The sequence below is a fragment of the Bombus flavifrons genome, chromosome 6 (genome assembly GCF_040668555.2).
Source record: "Bombus flavifrons isolate JBK064 chromosome 6, iyBomFlav1_principal, whole genome shotgun sequence".
Classification (NCBI taxonomy): Eukaryota; Metazoa; Arthropoda; class Insecta; order Hymenoptera; family Apidae; genus Bombus; species Bombus flavifrons.
Window position 1 is genome coordinate 15,089,926 of NC_138447.1, and position 25,298 is coordinate 15,115,223.

At 40.4% G+C, this 25,298-nt stretch overlaps 1 protein-coding gene across 2 annotated transcripts; it reads left to right on the plus strand.

Moving 5' to 3' along the window:
- The first annotated feature begins 93 nt into the window (after positions 1-93).
- Positions 94-25,058, plus strand: LOC138180713 (lachesin). Of its 2 annotated transcripts, XM_069114801.1 has the most exons (9): positions 94-284; positions 14,707-14,797; positions 15,856-15,977; positions 19,050-19,235; positions 19,892-20,084; positions 21,798-21,926; positions 22,012-22,131; positions 22,802-22,972; positions 23,819-25,058. In XM_069114801.1, the coding sequence occupies exons 2-9, from the start codon at positions 14,719-14,721 to the stop codon at positions 24,190-24,192; spliced, it is 1,374 nt and encodes a 457-aa protein (XP_068970902.1). In that variant the 5' UTR covers positions 94-284; positions 14,707-14,718; the 3' UTR covers positions 24,193-25,058. The 2 variants fall into 2 exon arrangements, with proteins under 2 accessions (XP_068970902.1, XP_068970903.1); XM_069114802.1 differs by lacking the exons at positions 94-284; positions 14,707-14,797; positions 15,856-15,977 and adding an exon at positions 15,989-18,964.
- Positions 25,059-25,298: the final 240 nt, after the last annotated feature.

Here is a 25,298-nt window from a genome sequence, read left to right on the forward strand (position 1 = left end):
CAAAAGCTACGATTCGATGAGAGGTAAAGGACCGAGTAGAGGAGCAGCGATAGTCGATGTACGAGTGGACGCGCCGTGAGAAAGCCCATGAAAGGGAGATTGCGAGGGTGTTCAGCGCACAGTCGTGCACCGTCTGCCCGTTAGTACGGTACGCGCCACATCTTGACATTTGTGCTACGCTTGATTCGAGCATCATCTCGAGAAGAGCAACAGTTATGCCCTCAGATCATTGTGTCATTGGCTGACAACGTCCAATATTAAATTTCGTCACGCGTTTAAGCGCGGTGAGTAACGTGATTTTTCTTTTCAATTTTAAACCGTTTTTTCCTACTTATACGAAAAAGAAGTTTGATAGTTAAATTTTGGCGGATAGTATACAACTTTTCAACTAGTATACAACTATTCAAACTATAAACCACGAATTGTTTATAGGAGGAAGTGCAATTTTTGTTAAGAAAACGTTATTTTATCGTAACAGCCATGATAATATTGCACACTTTTTAAATTTTATTTTTATAATATAACTACTACCTTAATAAATTAGAAGTTGCGAGAAAAAGCATATAGAAATCCAAATATGGCTCGATAATTTATACCGAATTTGAATCAATATGCGCCGTTGAATAATAGGTTGAAAAAAGCGCGAAGGAGGAAGAATTGAAATTTTATTTCTTATAATAATTTACGTCCTCTTATTAATTACCCGATTACTTCTTGAAACTCTACAATGATATTTAATATCAGGAAACCCCAAGAACATATTATTTTCGCTAGGTAAAATTAATATACCGGTAGCGAGGGGTAATTAATATTTCTAGAAAGACGTACTAACTCCTACATTTACGGTAATTAACTAACATAAGAGTTGCTTTTAAGGGATTACGCGTAACGTGAAATTGCGCTCTTTTCCTATATCAAAAGGACTGCGTGGTTTATTCGAATCTGGCTCACTTTTATACCTTCTTAAAAAATTACAAAAGTCATATACACGCGTGTTATCATACAGAATATCATTAATTAAAGATAAAAGAAAGAAGACAACAGCGTATTTTATTAAATATACAACACGTATTTATTATCGCAAAAGTTTCGTTGAGCGAAGTTTTCCAATAAAATTAGCTGTCACAGGATATCGATCATACCTTATTCAACTAGCCAATCTTCTAATTATGCATGTTGAGTACCGTGGGCATCATAGCTTTTACAGTTTTTACTCTTATCGTCCTCGCTGTATGTGTACGGTACTCGATTCTTTTTCCAATTATCTTCGCGCATGTTCCGCGAATGCTATTACACGCTTTGCCACAGTGATGAAGACTCGCCAAGCATAATGTACAATAACTGTACCGGCGAGCACTACGGTACTAAGTATTGCGGTTTAAGTTGCACGCCGATGCATGTGCTGTGATTCGAACTACACTCGCAAGCACCGAGTAGTTGTGCTAAATGGTTCGCAAACTAATGTTCAAAATTCGGGCAATGTCGCGATGATAGTGGAAGTGCGAGGCCGAGAATGTGGAAGGGGGATAGAATGAGAATAGGGAAATAGAAGGGACGATGATGGTATAGGGTGGAGAAGGACAGAGAGAGAAAGGAAGGGTGGCAGTAAGCGATGTCTACGAAGTCTTCCTTAGTTAAAAGTTTTCAAGATTGAATTAAATAAAACTGCTACGATGTTTCCGTTATCCTGTTTCTCTTCGCCCGCCTTTTTTTATCGCTCTCTATCATCAAGTAGCGTTGCAATGGAACGACTTCCGAAATAAGTGGCACATGGAATTCGAAAATCTATGATATTCAGGAATTGACATTAACGGTGCTAATGATCGTGTCGTATTCTGTTTTATCCGTTCTCCCTCTTTTTACCACATTTTTCATTTAATTGCGAAGATTGGAACAGGATTGAGAAGAATTTGATATTTCTATGGAAACGGATAAATCCCTACCATTCGAATACCGTTATGTACCCTGTTGAACGCCTATTGGATTTTATATAGTTGTAACAGGAAATGGAAACAAGGTTCAGTTTATTTTTCTATGCATAGCAAATCTCATTTCCTTCGTACGTATGTGTACGCGAAACAGATATCTTATTCCTATCCCTGCAATCAAAATAGAGGATTCCTAGATATTTCTCGATCGACATATGCAATACCATGAATGTAATTCTTTTGTTTTACATTAGTTGTACGTAGGGATAATTCGTAAACAGATTTTAAATATACTATGAATGAATCTTATAGATTTCGACTTTAACATTTTTTTGTATCGATTGTTAATTTTTCGTTTCTTAAAGGGTGAAAGTAGATGGAAACGTAGTAGTTTAAATAGTTGATGTTTTAATGTGAGTTTCAGCTCACAACAGGTGCCATTAACGTATTCTGTTCAACGTCTATGCTTATCCTTTTTTCTAACCAGTCTTCTATCCAGTAATAGCTTTTGTATGTAAACCGGTGTTGTTATACATTCTGTAAACTGAACTCATTTTATTAACATTTCACCGTTCGTTGTATCTTTGAACAAAAGAAAACGTCCAGAAGATATATTAAAAACTAGACATAGTCCAGGGGGATTGAATAAGAATGTGACTACAGGGATATTGCATTTGCACAGGGGTGAGTAGATATTACACGGGCGGGCGGAAAATTTCTGACCATTAGAAAAAAGATCTAACAGTTATAAACAGGAAGAACGTAAAACGTATGACGTGAAAAGCTTTGAAAGCTGTTGTAAAAAGATAAACCGTTTTTTTACTTTTGTTTCCTATTTTCGAATTGGCTACGCTCATGGTTATTCTCCAATTAAAGGGAGCTTTAGTTTTATCGAGCTTCGCTACGATGTTTGTTCCGATTCGATCACGTTCATTGGTGTAAACATAAAGTCCTTCAAAAGTTCCGATTCGGGTACTCGATAAAAGAAATTCAGGAAACGAATATCGCAGGGATAAGCAAAACTGTAGCGAAGAAAGGATTTTGAAAAAGGAAATGACCGAAAAAAGAAGCAGGAAAAGAAGAAGAAGGAGAAGAGAAAATGGAACAAATCTCTACGATAATCCACGCTTAATCAACGAGGTTTTCCCCAGTGCACCGTAAAAATCGAACTGCCTTATTGCAATCCACTTCTAATTTCAACAGTGGCGCGCTTGTTTCTGCACCCTTTCATCGTGGCACACGTTGCATCGTGACGAGGGATGTTATATGGGGGAAGTGACGAAAGTGAACGACAGGAATAATGGACAGGTTTGGCTAGAGTGGCTTTCCGTTCGGTAGAGGCATTTGTTCCACCGACAGTAACTCGTGCCCGTAATAAACATGCCGTGCCAGTAGATTGACTGATGATACCGTTCTCCGTTAGATGTTATTGGTATGCCCCTATTACCTTTCACCATCGACTGCTATTCAATATATCGACGGATGTCGGTAATTATTATAGTCACACCTCTTCTTCTTCTTCTTCTTCTTCTTGCCACCCTTAGTCAGCCGTACAGATTTATCTTCGAGACACGTATACTTGCCCGTAGTTGTAAGCGTTGAGCGTCGAGTGGGCTTGGAGAGAAGATAAAAAAAGAAAAGATTGAAGTCAACGGAAGTAGAGGTTCAGCGAGGCAGCTGGTTCCATGGGTAAAGTGACGATAGTTGGCCGGAAGTTGAGACGCGAGAGCAACTAGTCGAATTCAATTTCGCCCCACGAAAGGGGAAGAAAATAGTGAAATTTCGCATTACAGAGTCGTATCGCGTCTGATTGAATAAGAACGACAAGCACGTATAATTAGGTTCTAACCAACGAGAAATACAATTTTTCTTGATATCAAGCTTCCTATGTGGCGCGGAAAACTCGAGCGACTATATTCTTGTACCGAAAAAAGCGGAGAAAATAAAGATACAAAGAACTGGGAAAGTGAAAGAGAAAAAGAAAAATCTCTACGCGTTTGTGTTTTTTACGCTCAGCTCTGCCAATCGAATCATTTAGAGGTTATTTATCTAGAGATAGAAATCCGTGGTTGGCGATACGGATTTATATCGTGGCTGTTCGAAATTTTTTATTTAGCCGGAGAGAACGGTTGAATGCTTTGGCGGGGCTTCGCCGCTAGGCCAGAATAGAGTCGTCTCGCCCGGTATTCGAGGGAAAACACAGTGAGAGAGAGAGAGAGAGAGAGAGAGAGAGAGAGAGAGAGAGAGAGAAAGAGGGACAGAGAGAGGGAGAAGAGGAAAGCACTCGAATCTCGGAGAAAACGCAGTGCGGAAATTCCCTCGGGCACGATCGTCATTATCATAATTTTTTCTCAATGTCGCCTAACGAAGGTGACACTGAATGCGTAGAAGGCGTGCGTCGCGCATCCAGGCAAACAACAGACCAGGCGAAACAGGTGGGGATTCTTCGAGCGTACTGAAGGGGGTAAAAGGGGCACCTGGTGTATCTCTCTGTGCACGGCTCAGCCGCGGGGTGCAACTTAATGAGCTTCCTGTGTTGGTTCCGCTTGTAGCGCATAACTCGCGTCTCTCACTCTTTCGTTTTCGTCTTTCGCGTTTTCCACCATTGCTCCTTTATCCCTCGGGCTCGGTTCCGTGTCTGATCCTTTCGAAATCCGAGTGCTAAGTTGTTGTTTAGGATGCAGACGTTTATGATTGAAAGCAATTCGCGCGTAATGCTTATTAAAATACAATCAGCCCACCTCATCCTTCTTTGGAAGATAATCTTTGTTTCTGCGAATTCGCCTAGTATGTTTTTAGTAGAAATTTTTCATCAAAGGGTCTCTTACTCTCGCTTATTTCGCTTCCCTAGCAATTATCGGTGGATTCTGTCAGTATGACTCGTGGCTGTTTCGGCACTGCATTACGTTCGCGCGGAGCCGCTTCGCCAATAATTTGGTCGCCACTTGACATATTATTGTATTAGAATTCATAATGGCCTATTTCCACGGTTGATGTTCGCTAAAATCAATTTACCGCATTGTATGTATGAAAATTCGATCGATCGATTCTATGCGAATTGATGCCCGAATGTTGCAAAGTTACCGCATGAAAATACCTGAAATCATCGTATCTTCTATAAGTTTCTCTCTAACCGCAACCTGTTACGAATCCATCGAGTCTTATTACCACGGGGGATCGGTAGAGCGCATGAGTAGAAGCATACTTGATGCTCAAATGTTAGATAAATCCCTAGGCTCCACTTATGGCAAGCAGGAAAACAAGGATTTTGCGGTCTTGCAAAGTGCTACGATGCACTATGTGCCAAGTTTATCGCTTCTAAGCCTCTTTACGTATGTGCCTTTTTTCCTGCTAATTTACTCTAAACCCTGTTTCGTTACTCTTCAGCAAGTTGACCTGATTCGCCGACTTGTATCTCTGATCGCTGTAATCTCTAGCAAATTTACATATAATTAAGGATAGTCGTAAACGACAGGGAATACATGCTGTTGCATGTTTTTATTTTAAACTGAAGCTACTTTGGAATTCGATCGTAGAAATTGGAATTCTCTATCGTACGTGTCAATAACGCGACTGAACAAATTTCACATGTTTCAATAATTCACTCAATTCAGTCTGATATTAATGTAACGTTGCTTAATTACTTGTTACAAACGAACTGATTTAGCTATTATTCTGGTATTGAAATGACGCGCGTAACAAATATTTGATGACGAAGAACAGCCAGCGTTAACCGCAAGAATTCTGCTACCGATATCGAATTTTTGTCAAGTCATTTCTACACGTCGAATTAGCACGTTTCTACATAATGTACGACATAACGTGCAGCGTCAGATAAATTCTTATTTAGTAAATATTATCTCCGCGCATTATAATACGTCGACAAATTGATCGAATCAATCTGAATGAATAATATCGAACGTTAAATAATTCATTTAACTGCAAACAGTGCCGATTGTGCTTTCCGTTATTTAGATCTGGTCAATATTATCTACTTAGTTATATTTTAAATTTATTTTTCTACGACGTATGCTATCTCGATTATCGAAATATAATTTTCCATCGATCTACAGAGAATACAAGATGCGGGTAAACATTTTCTTCCGTAAGCGATCCTTTGATACAATGACCGCAAGATTCTCCCCATGGAGATAACTTGGCTCCACGGAGAGTAGGAGAGTCGGAGGATCTTCGAACTCTCGGAGAATTTACAGCGCTATGCATGCACAGTAATCTAACCAGTGTCATAATTGAATCTATGAGAAACACAGTGCGAGTGAGATTAGAAGCTCTACGATGTTTCTGGTACATCTTGACCGGTTCGCGTGCTTACACATCGTCATTGTTCGACGCTCCCCTACGCAGCAGTTTGGAAACTGTTCCTTGATAAACATCAGGGTTCAGTCAGAGAGCACTACGCGTACAAGTATTTCAGCGTGGAAAGCGGGAAGAACGCATCCAACTGACACGAAACGCGTCCTGCGTATTGACATCTTCATCTCGAGTGATTAATGAACGCGTCAGACCTAACATTTGGCGCCATGACAAAATACGAAGCGAGGCTCCGACTTTCCAAGGCAAAACGTACCGGAACAAAACGGTGTACAGTATAGAACAAAAACCGATGTTAACGCAGTTAGACCGTGAATAACAAACAGTATGAATATTTCGTGCTTAAAACGCATTCTCGCCACCGAGAGCTTATTTATTCACGAATTCATCAAGAAAGAGTAAACATACAGACACAATGGATATTACGACCCTCGTTAGAAAACCGCAAATACACGACGACTGGTTTACCAACACGTGTCATTACATCAAGTGAGCGCCGTTCTCTCTTCTCTCGGCGAGATTGAAGCATCAATTCTTAAACTCTATTCATCCGATATTTTCCATGCTAGTCCGTGCATCCCAGCTATGGAGTCCAATGTCACGATGTTGGAAATTCTTGGTCGAAATTCCACGGACAGTCACGACCGCCGGAAGGAGAGATCGGCAGCGACGCATGGCAGCCAGACCTAGGGGCGGCATATACGACTTTAAATCCCTGGCTCGTTCGTAATTCTATCAATCTTGTTTGACTTACTTTTCTATCGGCCTCGATCGCTGGATTCGCGTCTAGTGCATCGGCGAGACTCTTCCATATCGTTGCCGTCCAGTGGTCGTGTGCCTCATTTCCCTCGATTCAATTTACGGCATGACGGAAGTGCATAAGTGAATTTTCGTCCCCGTCTAGCCGGAGCTGCTGTAATATTTTCGCGCCACGTTCCGCTGATATCCATGACAGTGGCATGGTATATGCAACCGGGTGGAATCGTTCGTGAAAGTCTCGGGGAGCGAGTATCGCGGGTACGTACATACGCGGGTCTCGAACTATGGCCTGTCGTTGCTTCAGAAAGCCATAGGAGGCGAAGTCAAGGTGCAGCCAACTTTACAGACAGTTTAAACCACAATCCTTAAGTTCTGTCGTTCTACTCGAGGGAGAAGAGAAGAGACAGAGAATAGGATAGGAGAGAGTAACCCAGCAGCAGCAGCAGCAGCAGCAGCAGCACAGAAAGCAGCACGCGGAGAAACTCGAATTCTCGTGCAAACCTAACTGCGGCTATTACTCTGGTGGCAGTCTCTGCTCATCGATAGTCAATTTGCCATTTCGTGGTACGTTACGTGTGCTTCTGCCGCGTTTCGTTGAACGATCCGCGGTACTACGTAGATACCGTGGGAGCCAGTTCGAAGACGTTCGATCGATAAGCCTCGATATATACCTAGGCTACGTAAGACCTATTCGAAGATCCGATTTCACGCGGGGGGAAATCATTTTTCATTTCTTTCTTTCCCGTTCGATTTCGACGGACGCAGACGGGAAGAAGAAAATGATTAAGGAAAGATGCCTCCGCGGAAGGAAAACGATGGCAATTGAATGGTTTTCTGGAACGCGGATGCCACCGTTCGCGTACCCACAATCCCGCGATATCTCATCAAAAATGAAATATTACCGGTCTGGCTATTAGCAGGAGCGTGCGAACGCGTGCATGGTAACGAGGATGAAGATAAAATTGCTTTTGAGTATCTGTTCGGATCAACGGGTTGCCAGGAAAATTTAATAAAGCGAGAATTTTCTCTGTGCGAAAGTTAGGAAGGCCTGACTCTACGCGTTCCCTTTTTTTTTTTTAACGCTACCTGCTAGTGCTAATTATTACTTCTCGCGTGAGACGATGCACGCGTGCAAAATTTTAACGATTCACATCATCGCACCCTGTTTCGTTAACAAAGGAAGTTGATGGATCTCTCAGCCTCTATCGGAGCACGATTACGTTTGCCCAGAAATCCGACGAGAGTTTGAAGTATCGAAGTTCGCCGATGAAGGGTGCCTCTCCCGGTGTACCGCTGTGTGTCACCCTCCTCCGAGTCAGGTAAAAAAAATGTTATTTCTGGACACATGTGTTACGCAGTAGTGACTCGTGTTAGCACAGATTAAAGGGTATATAGGATTCGAGGACGTTCGAGGTCTTTCTTCTTTTCGGACGTGTGACGCTGCTTTCGTCGAACGACTCTACATCATCGAATCGAACTTTCCTGATTTCCATTGACCGTGCCGTTTAATGGCTTATAGAAACTTTCACGGTTATCCTCCGCCCTCCGTCCTCGTATACAAGGAATTTCAAACGTTCTCTTAAGTGACACCGAACTTTTATCGCGGATGAACTTGCGCTAATCGATAATAAAGTCGAGACTGGCTGACTTTTTCGAGAAAAGAATCCCAAGTATCCATATCGTCCGAATAGACCGATCGCTTGCTAAAACGCTTAGTAAACGTTCTATCGGAATTCCAATGCAAATTGGAATCCATATTTCGCGGCGATATCGATCGTTTCTGATCCAGTCGAATTCGATGGACGATTACTAGCGAATATACGCGAAGACAAAAGCGGCTGTCTCCGGCCGCCACGGTAGATTAAATATAAGGATGCCACGTGTACCTTTTATCGCGAACAATCAGGTTCCAAGTAACGTTAAACCAACGCGTATGCAAATACGTATCGAGTTCGGTCGAAACTGCGAAAAGTTGTTTGCATCCTCCGGCAACGGTCGGACTCTCATCGATAGTCAATCGCCATTTCCCTGTACCTTTTCGGTACATTAACGAGCACTGAGCGTTGAAGAGGGAGAAAGCCGGGAGCGTAGGGAAAATGGAGGGATAAAAGGAAGGAGAAAGGAAGCGAAAAGGCGAGCCTAGGAGATGGGAAGGAACACGTTCGAGAGGACTACACAGTTGCACTTTCCCAGATCACTGGAGAAGAGGGGAAAATGAATATGCTAGAGAACTTTTGTTGCTCGTATTCCGGGTACGGGGGCTTTTTAAGGAATAAAAATTTCCCCAATTAAGGATTATAGGTCGACTTAAAGAAGGCAAATCGTTAAGATCTTTTGTACACTTCGTTGCGATGGAGGCATGTAATCGATTTTCGTTTTTATCAGAAGGATCGGTTATGCACGTGGCAACCGCTTCACCGTATTCTATGCAAATTTCATAATCATCCGAATGCTTGATTATAACGCACCTGCTTGGCCTTAAACAACAGCTTTCACATCGATCGAGCGTTACATATATGGGTATGCCCAGATGGCGTTAAAATCGATCGAGATGCCTACTTAAGTCGTATTAGCCAAATGCCTGATTCACAGGATAGTCTGAGTGTGGTATTTAGCTGGAGCTCTAGCAAGTGTACCATGTAAACTGGCCTAATGGAGGCACGCTGCTGGTCGTGCAAAAGTGCAGGAATTATCTATCGGGAGTTGCTCGAATTGCGAACCGAATTGAATTACGAGTTTGTAACACTTTGTGACGGGTTTTGCAGATACCCCTGGCTCTCTATTCTTTGCCCGACCTTTTGACCCTTGCTAATTCAACTACGGTTGTTCTCCAAGTAAAAGGCGACCGCAAAAATCGATCCTTCAGGAACTCGTAAAAGGAGACACTGTTTTGTTTTTCTTCTTTTCTCCCGGTTTTCCACCGCGGAAAGATTCGTGGCACTTAGTTAGGACGGAGGTTGCTTGTTCTTGCTGGCAAAAACGAGAAACTCGACGAAGTAAATCCGGTGAGAAGATTAGCTGAATGCAAAGGAACCGGCGCTCGACGAACCTAAGGAGCTTCGGCCGACGGAATTCGATGAGAGTGCTCGAAAACTGTGTACGGTTTTTAACTGTACGGTAGAACGATACCTGAACGAACGAGAGAAAGAGGTCAGGGATAAGGGAAAGAGGAGAAAACGGGAAGAAAGTGGAAACTCGTAAGTAATAGCTCCGACAGCAAACCTGGTAAAATGAACGGATAGACGATGCCATGGAGCGACTCTTATTTCCTTTCGCGCTTCAGAAGTCAGGATAGCGAGGGAAAGAAAAGAAAAAAAAAAGACAGAGAAGAACAGCGAAAAGCCAGTAGAAGAGTAAGAAGAACGGGTATTAGACAAAGAGGCGGAAAGAAACGAAAGAAAAGACGAGTCGTAGCCGCTGCTGTGTGTGGAAGAACCGAAGTTACCTTTCTCTTCCCTCTTCCTCGTCTTACTTTCTTTTTGCCTACACATCTTGGTACTCTCTTACCGTGGCGTTCTTCTTGTACTGCTGTGGGTGTCGGTTAAACTCTAACGTTTAAGACCTCCCAAACAGACTTCGAAGCTTTCCGGACGCACTTTACGTTCAGGGAACTCCCAGTCGTTCTCATGCGCGAGACATTTTTTACCGTATCTAAGGGACGTTGTCCAGCTTAAATACCACTCAAAATTAACGAAGACGAAATTAATCAAACTCTTCTAGAGACTTCTTTCGTCCTAACTTTCGTATTACGTATGAAAGGGCCAGAACGAATTTTGAACGAACGTTGTTCTCTATGTCCAGAGATATTTTGAATGCAATGAAGCGCGTACGTGTATCGTTTGGCGTATTAAACTCTTCTGATGTGCTCGTATCTGTTGGAAAATACATTAAGGTGTTGATATACGGTAGTAATTGTGCATGGAAAGATTTTCCGTGATATTCAGACGAAGAAAGAGAGAGCGAGAGGAAGAGAAAGACCGAGGGGCGGGAGGGAGGAAGAGAGAGATGGACTTTATATGGAGAATCAAAGACGCTTTTGGTTAGCCAAACCACGTCCAGTTTCCTTCGAGTCAAAAGTGACCAACAGAACAGCTTATTGGACCTCTCAGAGAGGCACTCGTTGCCTGTTATTCATTCTCTCGGTAATACAGCATGCAATTCTCGTGCGCGCGTTTATAATACTCTGTGCATACACTTTGGATAGATGTGCAAATGTATGCTCTGCGCGGAAATTGGTGTTTCGATGTTTAATTTGCTATGGTACAGCTAATGACGGACATTCAAAAGATCGCGTGATACTGTTTTGCATTTAATTATATTCACGTTCCAGATAAATAGCAACGTTCAAAACACCTAGATTCCATATTCTCGACTGCGATACCAGCTCGCGAGATGCTCGGAAATCCTCTATCAAATAATCGAAACAATTGTCCAGTTTAATTACAATAAAAATCGAGTCGGTTTCTACAATGTTGTACGCGTTCGCATAAAAGCAACGATGAAAAGATTCGTGCAAACTAATTAAAAAGAGAAACAGAATAATATTTACACGAGCGTAAAAGTTTTAAGTTTACCCAGACTACACTACGACTACATTCGTATTTATTAACCGATAGACAATCGTAACTTTCAGTTCGATTAATTGCTCAGTTTTGCAGCTCTGAAATTCTTCTCGTCTTTCGCTTTTTTCCATTGGAAACCGCGAGACGATCGCTAATTGCGCTTAGTACCTCACAGAACCATCCTTCTTCGCAACGATTCGCCTTCTCGGAATCAACACGCGACAATGTAATCGCTAAAAGCTTTTTTCTCCTGTCATGGTTACGATGTTGTCCCCATGTAAATATTGTAAAAACAACGAAAAAGAGGCAACAAAAAGCGGTCGCCGGCTGATGGCCACCACTCGACTGCCTCGTATATCCGCCTAAAAAGCAGCAGTCCAGTGAAACGCGATGCACTTTCGCAGGACTGTTTAACGGGAATATGTATGCATGTCGGCCGTCGTGGTTCACAGCGTCGGCGCTGCCGTAATTTTCGTCGGTCCGAGTTACGTACGAGGAAAAGCGCGGACGAATTTTTAGAGGTCTAACTTCGTACTTTCTAGCTCGCGCACATTCGTTTGCTTCTCTCCATGATTTCGTCAAATATACGCGTGCCGCTGCATTTGACATTGACGTAGCTTGATTCCTTGACCCCATCTGTCCTGTGTTTCCGATATGCATGAAAAAACTTTTTTTAACGTTTCAGACAATATTAACACCCTCGATGCGTGGGATTTTTCGAGGATCAGTATCTTACTCTAGTACGCTAAACACGAAACGCGTAATTCCATAAATAACAAACCGAATTTTAGAGTTAATAATAAAATAGCAATTCCTCACCTGTCCATATATAATAAAAACCAACGTGCGCTATCATTGGTAGATAAAGCTCGAACTAAAACATTCGCGAAAACGGCGCGGTACCAGGCGTGTTAAAGTCTGCGATAATATCCATCTTGGGGGTGTTAATAACACTCGCTCTATAAACGATCAATTATACATTCATGTAGGTACCTATATCATAATGCTAGCCACTTAACGAACTTTTTATCCTCTTTGTATAACTTCCGGATATGTAGCCCAGTAGTCTTTCTTTCCGGACAACTGGACCGGTCATCGAACCTTGAAAGATATTAAACGCGTATCGTGTTTTCCCGGGGGTCTCTATCCCTCCCAAAATCACCCTTTGTCTGTCTTTGTCTCTTGAAATTGTCGGTTAAAAGAGGGGATAGGGGGATGGTTATTTAAGTTAAATACCGCAGTCGTGGCGTAATTTTCGGCGATGCAAAGAGAACGTGGCCCGAAGTCATAAAGGCCAGGCTTCGGCACGAGCGAAATTTTCATTTGACCGGCCTCTAGTCGCGCGAGTGTGCGTATTTCGCGCGGGCCTCGCTTCGCCTCGGCTCGTAGTGGGGTCGCGGAGGATACTCGGCGAAGGGTAGCGGCTGAAAAGGGAAGAGCAGAGGCGGCAGTCACCCACTATTCGAGTATTATTGCGGTGCTGGCTGCAGGAGGGTGAGGATGGGATATATCAACGGTTGGCGTTTATGTGGCGACCAACTGTCGAGTTAATATTCACGCGATTCAGCTTGACCCCGTGCCACCCCGTCAAACCCGCGCCCATGAACGGCCATGCGAAATTCTTCACTTCGCCTTACCGACCAAAGCATTATGCGTCTTTCCTTCACTGGCTCTTTTCCGACCGATTGCCGTATATTGGTATATTGTATGTTTCTGTATGCTCTCTCACGAGGGACCAGGAAGTTATGGTAATCGCGGTAGACTATGGCCGAGTCAGAGAATTCGATAGATTCTCGTAATAAGCTATTGTGTTTGTTAACCGAATCGATTGATGCAGTTAGATCGGGCGTGATTCTCAAGTACTATATCTCTATTTATAGTTATGTTTTATATTTATTATTATTTATATTTATTTAGATAAATGCCATTAATGACGAATACAAACTGCATTTAAATACAGCAGAGCTCTTATCCGAGCTAATAAGGAAACAAAACTGTTCGGATAATGAATCACAGAATAAAATCACTTTTCTCATATGAAATTACATTTATTCGAATACAGATTAATATTAATCGATAGTTTCTTTAAATACTGATGCATTCCATATCTTTTTTGGCTACTAAGTCACCTAATCATTTCAGCGTAAGTAAACGTATAGAGCCATAATTTTCTTGTGCTTCGAATCATCCGAACGCTTTTTCGAATATCGCGGATGCTTCGGCTTGAGGAATACCGTTTCCACTTGTGTAAAATCGTCGTTATTATTGTCCTTATTTCAACGAAACTACTTCGTCACATCGGTAAATTTAAGGTTGTCCTGCCGTTGTCAACGTCGGAGGAATGTACGAGCTTTGGATGATTCTCAATATTATGTTTTTGTTTTATAATCCTTGCGATTTTGGCTTTCCCAATACCATGTATTTCTGCTAATTCTATTGCATTTATATCATCTTAAAGTTTTTTAATTATGTCGTATTTTATTTCGCTCATTAACGCTCGTTATTCAACGCTCATTAAACGCTAAAAGGAAAGAATACCTGAACACTGATACAATCAAATATGCATATATTTGAAATGGAAAGGAGCATCGGTTACCGAGAAATATTATGTTCGGTTAATAGAATCTACCGTAGTCTAAAAATCATGTAAAATTAGGTAATCTAAATTAAATTCACATCAAATTCCATTATAATTGTTTATGAACTGATCGATGGTTGATATTTCAATGGGATCATTTCTTAACCAAAAATTTCTATAATTAAAAATCGATCAAAACAAGTTAATTCCAATTAGTTTAATTTTAATCTTTGCAAATGTAAATATGATCTAATTTATATTCAACAAAAATGATAAGTATTAAACGATAGCATTAAAACGTATTAAACAATAGGATATTTATAAATAGAGAACTCGTCATATTTTCAAGAGACTGGGATCTGAATAACGAGTTAATTCGCTCCCCCTTTCTCGTTTAATAGGTTCATTAAAACTTTTTGGCGTTCTTGTATCTTTTTTATATCACTAAAAACAGGATAGATGAAGATTTTTACGTTCGCAAGATAAATATACTGATTCTGAAAGATTACTTTTCGTCCAAAAAACGAATAAATCATTTTTGTTGCAGTACGTATGGCGTATGGCATTGCTCTATGGTATGGCATCGCGGGACATTGTTCTCTGCTTCTTCCTTGCTGCCTTCCTGTATTCGAGTTTCGGTAAGAATCAAATGAGATATTCTCGCTCTCCTTAGAATCAAAAGTAGCACTCTTCATCCAATCGTAGCGGCGAGAAGAGGCGTAGAAGAACAAGTTTGAATTGGTCGGAACACGGGGCGCAAAAGTTACAAGTTTTTTAATCCGTACAAAATGATACGAACGAATCTCTTGTATCGTAATAGCATCGTGCCGTAGCTACTTTTCCTTCTCTCCGTGTTTCTTTGCTCCACTTTTCGGTAAGAATCAAATAAAATGCTCCTAAAAGCACTATCGGAAGTCTCCAGAGCTTCCGTAAAAGCATTCCCGTTCGCAAGGTGAACGCGAAGCAGAAATTACCAGAGCGAAGCTCGGCTAAACGTTACTCCGTCCTCTAGTTTCTCCCGAAATATTCGTTTAATATCTAATTTCTCGTTTCATCGTCCGGTAACGCGTGACAAAGGCATAACGCTCTCTTCAAATTCATCTTTCCCGCGCGTCTCACCGCAGGGAACGTTTATTATTTAATAAGGTGTCAGAGGCTGCGACGCTCTGATATAATTTACTCTGATATAGTTAATAAACATTTCTCTACGCGACACCCTGGCCTTCCTTGTCTTTTTTCTTTCGTTTCTTCCATTTCTCGCCGATGCGATGCTCAGACGACACGCGTCACACGCGTACCTCTACGGACAAAAAGCTCGTTGAACGAAGGAGAGAAACTAAATCTGAATAGTTCAGTGGAAAAAGAATTATTGCCCCATAACTTTGCCTCGTACACTCGCTATGAATCTATAGAGGAGCGATATGCATGACGAGCTAGATTAAGCTGGTCGTGTTAAGAGAGATGTAAAAGATTAAAGAAATCAATATCGAGCCCGGCAGAATATATGGAGAAAGGCAAACGTCCAATGAAATTGTAGAATTCGTGACTGTCATCCGAACGCTACGATGCATTCTCCCGTTGAAGCACATTGTTTTCGTTCGAGGAGCGTAACGCTTAAAATTAATTAGATGTAACGTTGCTGGATCATTAATCCCACGATCGTTAATTATACCCGGTATAATTCCCCTTGGCCTAGGTCAAGCGATGCCAAAGTCCGAGATCCAGCCAGAATTTCTAGCACTTCTGGAGAACCATACGGTCATTCAAGGTCGTGACGTCTCCTTCACCTGCGTCGTTAATCATCTTCAATCTTACAAGGTAATTGCATTCACGTGTCGGTGTAATTAGTAAGTCGATTAGGAGCAACGCTTCGAAATCGTAAGTAATGACTTAAATCGTATTTCCGTAAATGTTTGGCCACGACTCGAAACGCGATCGTGCCAAATCGAACAACGTAGTTATGGTTGCATAACCAAGCTGCTTAACAGAGTATAATATTTACAAACGTTCCCTGATATTTCCACTTTATACATGTTTGTACGTAAAAGAAATCAATGGGGCATATGTAAGCGGCGAAATACAGTTGAAATAGACACGTATGATGTCGATTATGGTAAAGCACGTAGGTTTGCACTTTCGTCAGTCCACATCCAGACTTCTGTCCGGAGCCCCACGCGGGACAGACCTGCCGAGTAATTCACTTTCGAGAAGAAGTCCAAGTTTGATTGCGCGCTCGAATCGACAATCGCTTCTATCGCGAGATGAAACGCTCTTGGCGGGTGTTCAGAGGATTTCGTCCTGTCGGATTCGAGGGATGGAAAAGGACACAAGAGAGTGGAGGAAAAGAAAAAGGAGAAGCAGAGAAAGAAGAAGAAGAAAAAGAAGTGGAAGAAGTGGAAGCATAGGGAATTCGAATGTTACAGCGAGCAGGCGAGTACCCGGAGAAAAGAAAGGAAGCTCGAAAGAAGAGACATAAATCAGAGTCGCTAATATACCGTACAACGTGAATGGGTCTGATTTCTACCAGTCCAAGAGCACCGTATCCTTTCCCTTTCTCTTCCCTTCGCAGCATTTGCTTCTGTTTTAAAAGTGCAATAACTCTATATGAGATTTTTCGTAGGGAAAGCGAAATATCGCGATGCAAAACAATTTATCGTGTCGAATATCAAAAATGGAAAAAAATATGTTTGAAGAGGCCATAACGAAAACAACCCTTGGCGAATTTTGTTGATTTTTTAGATAAATTCTAGTAGTCAGACTCGCAACATGATGAAACCGATATCGTTGAAAACGATCTGTACTCTGATTTATTGCGGAATGAAAATTGACCGGTTTTACAGAAATAACTTTTTTTTTTTTTTTGAACCGTTTCTCACCAAACGAGCGGATCTATTTCTTCCGTTCTTGTTAATAACACTTTTATTTCAACTTAATTTCCAACTTCATAATTTGACTAGATACCATTTTTTCGGTAAAACATTACAGAGAACAGTTACGATGGTTATACGTAACACGATGAATATTCTGTTAAAATAAAATGGAAATCCATGAAACAAAAAATAAACATGCTGCGGTATATCTTTTTCTCTGCTGAAAAAGGGATAAAAATCGGTAAGGGTAATTTTGATTAAGAAAGCTTCTATTTCACAGATTCTGCGTATACCATAATATTTGACGGCGTGTCACAAACGTATCGAGATGAAGATTCGTTCAAATTCAGCGGAGAAACGATGCGTCAAAAGTAATTACTCTAAACGATCGGAGCATCGATCGGCATACGTTTTAGAGTACCATCGAAAACGCGAGATGTATGTATTGGACGATTCAATGTCATTCTAAACGCGTGAGATATAACAGATGCCATACGCGTAAAGCCACCATTCGATCGCTTATTGTTTGCGTAGAGAGAAAAAAAATTTTTTCCCGCCAACACGTAGAATTATTCTGTCGGGCAGAACGGTCCATCAGCGTTATTTATGCACACCTTAAATTCCATTGCCGCTCGATCAAAACGCCGCTTTTGTTCTACCGATTTAAAATCCCTTTCACCCGTTCAATAGAACCGTCGTTTGAAATACGACAGATCGAGCACGCAGGACGTATGTTCGTACAAACGGGACCAAACGGGGAAGTACGATCACCGATCGGAATTTGAATCCTGGAATCCAATAACAGTGTTCATTCACTCGCGTCAGGATACTCTAGTAAATAATTACGCTTCATTGGGGAGTGGAAGGGGGTGGTGAACGTACAAACGAAATTTCAAACTCATACAACGAGCAGATCGCGATTGATGCTCGTTTAGTTGGCGAAATTCGTCTAACGTTACCCCATCGTTTCATTTTCCTTTTTTCCTTCACGAGACAACCGCAGAATACGTTCCTTTAATTTCGACATTGTTCGTTTCCAGGGAGCAACAAATGGAAAATAAGAGTTGAATTACGCCGTAATACGACTCTTTTTTCTCCAGTTCCTTTCTTATTGCGGTATAATATTTACGTTCCGAGTCTTAACGGGCGCATTTATGTCGGAATTCATGAATGCAGAAGGAAATCGGAGAGAACATTTTACGTTCGCGCAGGGAGAAACTTGTTCTCATATATCGCTTGAAATATATAATTCGCGTGCGTGTAAATAATATTCTTTTATCTTAACGTAACAGCTTGCGAAAGGTAAATTATCTGCATTCTTTTCCTACCGTAATTTCCCCCTTTTTTTCATGTTTATTTTTTCGTTCACGTGTGACCATAACAGGGACAACACCAACAGAAAAAAAGATATGTTAAACAGAATTCTATCCATTCGTATTCCTTATTTCCTGCCTTCGACCCACTGGAACACTCGTCCAACGAGAAACGTTTCTTTCGAAATTTATTATTCATACCTCGTAAACGAGTGCAAGGTCCGAAAGAAAGGCAAAGAAAAGAGCGTAATAAGAAGAATACCTTGAAACGAAGAATGCCTTGGCCGCTCTAACCGGGTAGGTTTAACTGCCTAATCAAGAAAGTAACCAAGGTAATACCTAGGAACGTTCAATAGACAGTAAAGCGGCAGCATTTACAACTCCAGTAATCAGTCTTGGTACATTCGAGCGAGGAACGCATTATTCTTATTGCAAGGTTCGCCCACGTGAACCTTATTGAACCGGAGAATGTATTACAAGCGAAAATGTACATATACATATATATACATATATATACATATGCACTATGTTATATTCGCTATGTTACTGACTAGGCAGAACAAGATACATCATTCATAACAAACTAATTCTAAAACGACGGTATTATAAGGGGGTGAGCAGTGTAAGTAATGCGGGCAGCGAGTTGCGGTTTATAATCGGTTGCTGAAACTGCGAGAACATTCATGCTCCGTGATTGTATTATGCAGGTCGCTTGGATGAAGTCCGACTCGAAAGCTATCCTGGCCATTCATACGCACATGGTCGCTCAAAACCCACGGTTGTCTGTCACTCACAATGGACATAACACGTGGAAACTGCACGTGACCAACGTCCAACCGAACGACTCTGGCACGTACATGTGTCAAGTTAATACGGATCCTATGAGGAGTCAGGTTAGTACGTACGTTCATCTTCGTACGTTCATTCGATTATTATTAAACCAGCGTACTTGGTTCCATATTTTGGTTCTACCTAAAAGTAGATATATGTATCTATATACGTGATATGTTACAAACGATTATTATTTTTGTATGTTGCTTTTATTAAATCGTCTCGATATCGTATATACGATACAATACGGACGAAGGGAGACGAGTTAATAGATAACGTTTGTTGCATTACCGTCGATTCCAGCTAACACGGTTGACACGTCAAAAATATTACTATCGAAGGGATAGCCGTTGATAAAATCGACAAAATTGAATATAAAATTTCGTCGCGAAAGGGCGAACGAAAACACGCGAGATAAAACGAAGCAGATATAAAATATGAGACGATTCGTTTCATTGTATTTTTCAGTGTTATCGTTACGATTGGTCAACTGGTATATATCGTATATATATTTTTTCCGATGATAAACCTAGATTAAAGGGAAGTCTCAATGTTGGAACAGCCGTATTTGTTGAGGTTTGAATCCGCGAGTTAAGCTTGATTTAAATGTTTCGAGGGAGAAAGGGGGAAGAGTAGGTTGGCACAGTATGGTCAGACTAGACTTCTCCGCATACAGACAAATGGTGGTATACGATAGTCTGTAACGATCTTTGCGTAGATTGGTCACATGAAGGTAGTGATACCGCCCGATATCATGGATTTGGACGATTCGGCCGATCTCCTAACGGCGAAAGAGAACAGTGATCTGCGACTACGGTGTCGCGCCACAGGAACACCGAAACCTGTGGTCACTTGGCGACGAGAAGATGGACGAAATATTACTCTTCGAACGGAGCATGGTGTTCAACGAGGTAACATTTTCCAGAATTATTTCTGACAGTTTATATCGACGATACTACCAATTTCGATGATCTTGATCGATCAGTGATTCTAACAAGCTTTAGGTCCGACATCACCGATGATTTTTATCTTTAATCGCGTAGATTATTAAAAACTTGGATTTTTCGTTGGAAACGGATGAATATTTGATATTATAGATATACACTTTTGGAAGGAGATACTTTTGAATATTTCTATTATTCTAGCTGCGATTACGGAAATTCTTACGCTGTATTAAAATAATTTCGAATTGAAATGTTCTGTAATGTCGGAAATTTACTTAAACTTTACCGTTTGCAAAACTGACAGTAGAACAAAAGAAGCTTTTAATAAATCTGTCGAAAGCAACAAAATAGTGAACAATACTATTTGTTATTTCTTTCATAAATCATAAATATTAGGAAACACAGCAAACTTTTCAACAATAACGGAGTCACGATCGTTTTAAAGAGAATCAATATGTATTTTTATTATTAAGCGGTTAAGGGCGTCTGATTTGCATGAATTAAATCTTGTTTCTGGTGCTTATAAAAAAGATGCATACATGAATAAGTACATAAGTGTAATGTGCCTCGAGTATTTCAATGCAGTTCCGTTCCACGCAACCAGATATTCGTTGAACGTATCAACGTGAAAGCGCGATCCTGTCTGGTCCATCGCGTTCCGCAGAAAATCAACCAGCCGATTAGCCTTTCTAACAGTGAGTGATGGATGTTGACTTTACATATATTTCCTCTTCGCCGACCCCATCGATTCGCATACCCGATTGCAATATTCGCTGTGTACATTGCGCCGCAAAAGTGTCTACCACTCAGAATCTATATCGTGCCGGAGTTTCGACGATCTTTCCGTAAAACGCATCATAGGGGAGTATTCCCGTTGTTTCGGCTTCCTTAATGAGCTCAATTCTGATCCACCGTCGTTCCCCATACGTTACGTTCCCCGGAAACCGCAATAAAAATGTTATATGGAATATTCAAACGGGATACGATTCGTATACAACAGGTACGCAATATGACCTGTTGGGAAATTTTCAAAAGGACAAAATATAATAGTCTACAAACGAAATACTTTGAAGTTATTGAGAAAGAATGGAATTAACTTCATAATGAGGGTAATATTCATCCTTATGCTGTATACATATCATAGAAAGACGTTATGCTTGTAGGAACATGTAAAGAATTTTATTTATATTTCGATTTGTTTATCATAGCTAACGTTATAAATAGACATTTAAATGTAACGTAAAAAAATGTGATGATGCAAAAATACACATAATACGTAGGAAAGCATGAAATATGCATAATACAGTTTTTTTATAATATTAAAGAAATAAAACGAATTTCTTAAATCCTATTTCTTTAATCGTATTCACAAGAATATGAATTGCCGTAAACAGTCAAATAATGTTCAGAAAATTGCATCCAATCCATTTCGACATAAAGTAGAAACATGAAAATTACATGTGAAGTACAATATCTTTCAAATATCCTTCCAGGCTTCTAAGGATTTAGAATAGAAATATCAATAGGATTCCTGAAGGAGATTTTACAATCGTCGGAATAGGGTAAAATTATCGTCTAAACGACGGCAGTAAAATAGAATAGGAATATCGATATAACATATATGTGCCTAGAGAGTCTGACCCGACGTTTCATATGACCCGTTGATAATGCTTGACGCAGTAAAGTCGTACGAAGGGGAGCAACTTCATCTGACGGGCATTCTGCGGCAGGAGATGGGCTCTTACCTTTGCATCGCCTCGAACGGCGTGCCGCCAACGGTCAGCAAACGATATTACGTGAACGTACGATGTAAGTGAAGCGGCGGACCCGTTAAATTGGCGGGCACCTCGACGAAGAAACTTCCAGTGATTAATTATAGTTTTCTCCGATGCAGTTAAACCGCTGATTAAAGTCTCGAACCAATTAGTAGCGGCACCTGTTAACAGCGACGTCGTTCTTCATTGCTACGTCGAGTCCTGGCCGAAAGCTCTGAATACATGGTACAGGGAGAATGGTGAGCATTATAATATTGAATCTCACGCGTTATTTCTCAATATCGCTCTCAGTGTGACCATTATCCCGCGTCTTGTTATGTGAATTCTATCGTCTATACTCCAACCAATGTTAATGGTTACATAGGTTGGTTCGTATTATCTATTCAGACTCAGAGCAGTAACAGCATGGTTCCATTCAGACAAATATATATATACATAATATACTGGCTTTTTCAGATATGTTACGCTGACCATCGTTCTCAGCAAATTCAAATAGTTCAGATTCAATCGATTCGAGATAAACCAGAATTACAGTCGGGTACTAGAGAGCCAGGATTCAGAAGTTTTAGTTAGACAAGCTTTAAGTTATTCATGTTTGAAGTTTGAAAATCAGGAGTGAAAATTAGTATGTACTTCAAGTTCTCTTCTCCTTTTTCTCTTCTTTCTTTCCGTTTTTACCTTTTTTTCGTTGTTTAATAATTTTATAATCATTTAAGAAAAAATCCTTTGATAATAAACGTGAAAACATTGTCAAACGATAGTTACTATAAGGAAAGATATTGCTCTTATATCCATCAGACATAGACTGACAATATAAACACTAAAGATATTGATCCGAATGGGATCGTTGCCGTTTTGTGTTTGAACGGATAATATTTAAACCAATCTTACGACGGACGATTGTTATAGGTATGAAATTACTGTCGGACGAGAAACACGATCTAACGGAGATTCCGTTGAACGATTATGCGTATCAGTTGAACTTGACCATCAGAAGACTGAATAGGGACGACTTCGGTAGTTACAGCTGCTCGGCGGAAAATTTGCTTGGCAAGGCGGAAGGGACGATAAGACTACAAGGTAATCTTTTCACATTCGATTACTATATCGCTTCATATATACAGTCAGTTATCAAATGTTATCAAAGTCTACGCACTTCATAAATTTGAAATATTTTGATGAAAATACAGTAATTCGACCAATCTTTTCGAAATTTTGTATTAATTCTACATGGACACATATTTAACGCTAGAGGATTCTTCTTCGCTTAAAATAATAGCAAATTATTTTCATCGGAGAAAGATCTTTTCCACGATTGTTTCGGAGGTATAAGAAAAACATATTTAATAGAATCGAACGATACATTGATAGCTATATCTAGCATTAAAAAAATAACACTATTTATTTAACTTATTAAGAAGAAGAAATATATATAGTTAGCTTTGCGCCGTTCACGCTTGAAGAACTTTACCGCGGCTTTTTCTGACACGTACCCACGGAAAGCAATTATATTCGTTGATATATGTTCCTCATATATAAACCGATATCGGTTCGCCTCCATGTGCTAGACCGAGGGAGTTGTAAAGGCAAAAGCTTGCAGAAGCTTAAAGATTTTAAAAGATCATAACCGTATATTCTTCAAAGTATTCTTCGTTTATATCATCGGAATGTGATCGAAAATTTAATTCCTCCCGTCAGAAGATCGATGTAAACGCGTTGTTTTTTTTTTTTCTTTCTTTTTTTCGGTAACTCGTTCAATCGGACACGTACGACACATGTTTGATCGAAATGTGACGACGCGATACCTAAATTATTATATTTTCTTTTCACTTTATATTTTTTGCTCTTTCAATAAATAAATATACCGTTTCGTAAATCGAATTCTCTACATCGTTGACAAATGATATGAAAATAAAATGGTTACAGAGTTGCATTTGACACGAACCACGTCGATACCTATTCGCCACAACACGGACTTCTTAGACAAGTACGGCTCGAAGAAGCAAATGGACAGAACAGGGAACCATGGATTCGGACGGGAAGGTGGTTCATTGTCGAAAAATGGAAATATGGGTCACACAAAGCCGATGTTAAGGAGAAACAGTTCGAACACGTTGACGGATGTCACAATGAAAAAATCGAAAGTTTCATCATATCCGGCACCTGCACCTGCGCCAGCGCATTCTACACCGACTCAACTGAGCGTTCAGAATAGCGTCACATCGCTGCGACAACACTCGCGATTAAACTGCGTAGGATTAATGTTCGCTTTCCTAGTGATAGTGATCTGTAACTCGTAAACAATCGGCTGTTTCGTATGTACGGAAGAGTACAAATCACCTTTCACGGGGATTAATCGAGAACAGGGATTAAAGAAAAGGAGCTAAAAGAAAAAAAATGAGGGAAAGGCAGGAAGCAAAAATATCTTTGGAAACAAGAGTCCATTTTATCCTAACTAACGTTCGTTATGTTTTACGTTAAATATTCATACTTTCGATTCATAGACAATGTTTTTATATTCTTTTTTATCTCCAACGCGGGAAATGGTCAGCGACGCTTCTATCGTGTAGAAAAGTACACGCACAACCTTTAGGACTACAGATGTTATCGTTCACACATGTGTGATTATGTCAAACGCATCGATATACATCGTTTTGTGGTGAAAAAAAATAACGAACGGTTTTTTATGACAATAACTGTAGTTGTATACGGTAAATCGGTAGAACAATCATCCATCACCGATAAAACGCTCGCGGACTGTTGTCGTTGCCAGATACACGTGTAGAAAGCGTGTATGTGAATTTACCGAATCGATGGATGTTCATTTTTAGACCAATCTCTCGTGTCACACTGCCGAACACAGATATGATGTACAGTTATTTTCGAATATACGTTCGAACGCGAACGTAGACGTTAATTGTTTATACATATTTTGTGCGTGTGCATGTTGGGGGAACCGTTATTCGCCGCTTTCCACAAATTTTATTTCGAAAAATCGGTTGCTCAGGCATGAATGTGATCGAACGAACGGAACGAGATCTACTTTTGCACACCCGATCATCGGTTCATGAACGTTCTCATTAGTAACAAATGAATGTATTGTTTATCGATGTTAACGTCTGAGTTGTGTATCTGTGTATGTATGTACGACAATAAACGTTGTTTTTACCAATGGCTTTTTTCACTATCCCTTCTAGTGAATATCAGCGATCCTTTCAAACAGTGCAACTTGTCTTAAAAGGAAAATTTGTCCATCAAAGTAAGAATCAATACGTTCTTTGCAAATGTATGAATTTATTGTTTTGCAAGAACGCGATATTTTTGCTGTTTCGTGACAACTTGGATCGCTTTATATCCGTAATGAAAATTGATTCGAAAATCGTGTCTCTAGATGTTGTACTTTGAA

Coding starts and splice junctions, on each gene's coding strand:
- LOC138180713 (XM_069114801.1), top strand. CDS start 14,719: ATGGCATTGCTCTATGGTATGGCATCGCGGGACATTGTTCTCTGCTTC. Junction 19,236..19,891: donor CGGATCCTATGAGGAGTCAG/GTTAGTACGTAC, acceptor ATCTTTGCGTAG/ATTGGTCACATGAAGGTAGT. Junction 21,927..22,011: donor ATATTACGTGAACGTACGAT/GTAAGTGAAGCG, acceptor TCTCCGATGCAG/TTAAACCGCTGATTAAAGTC.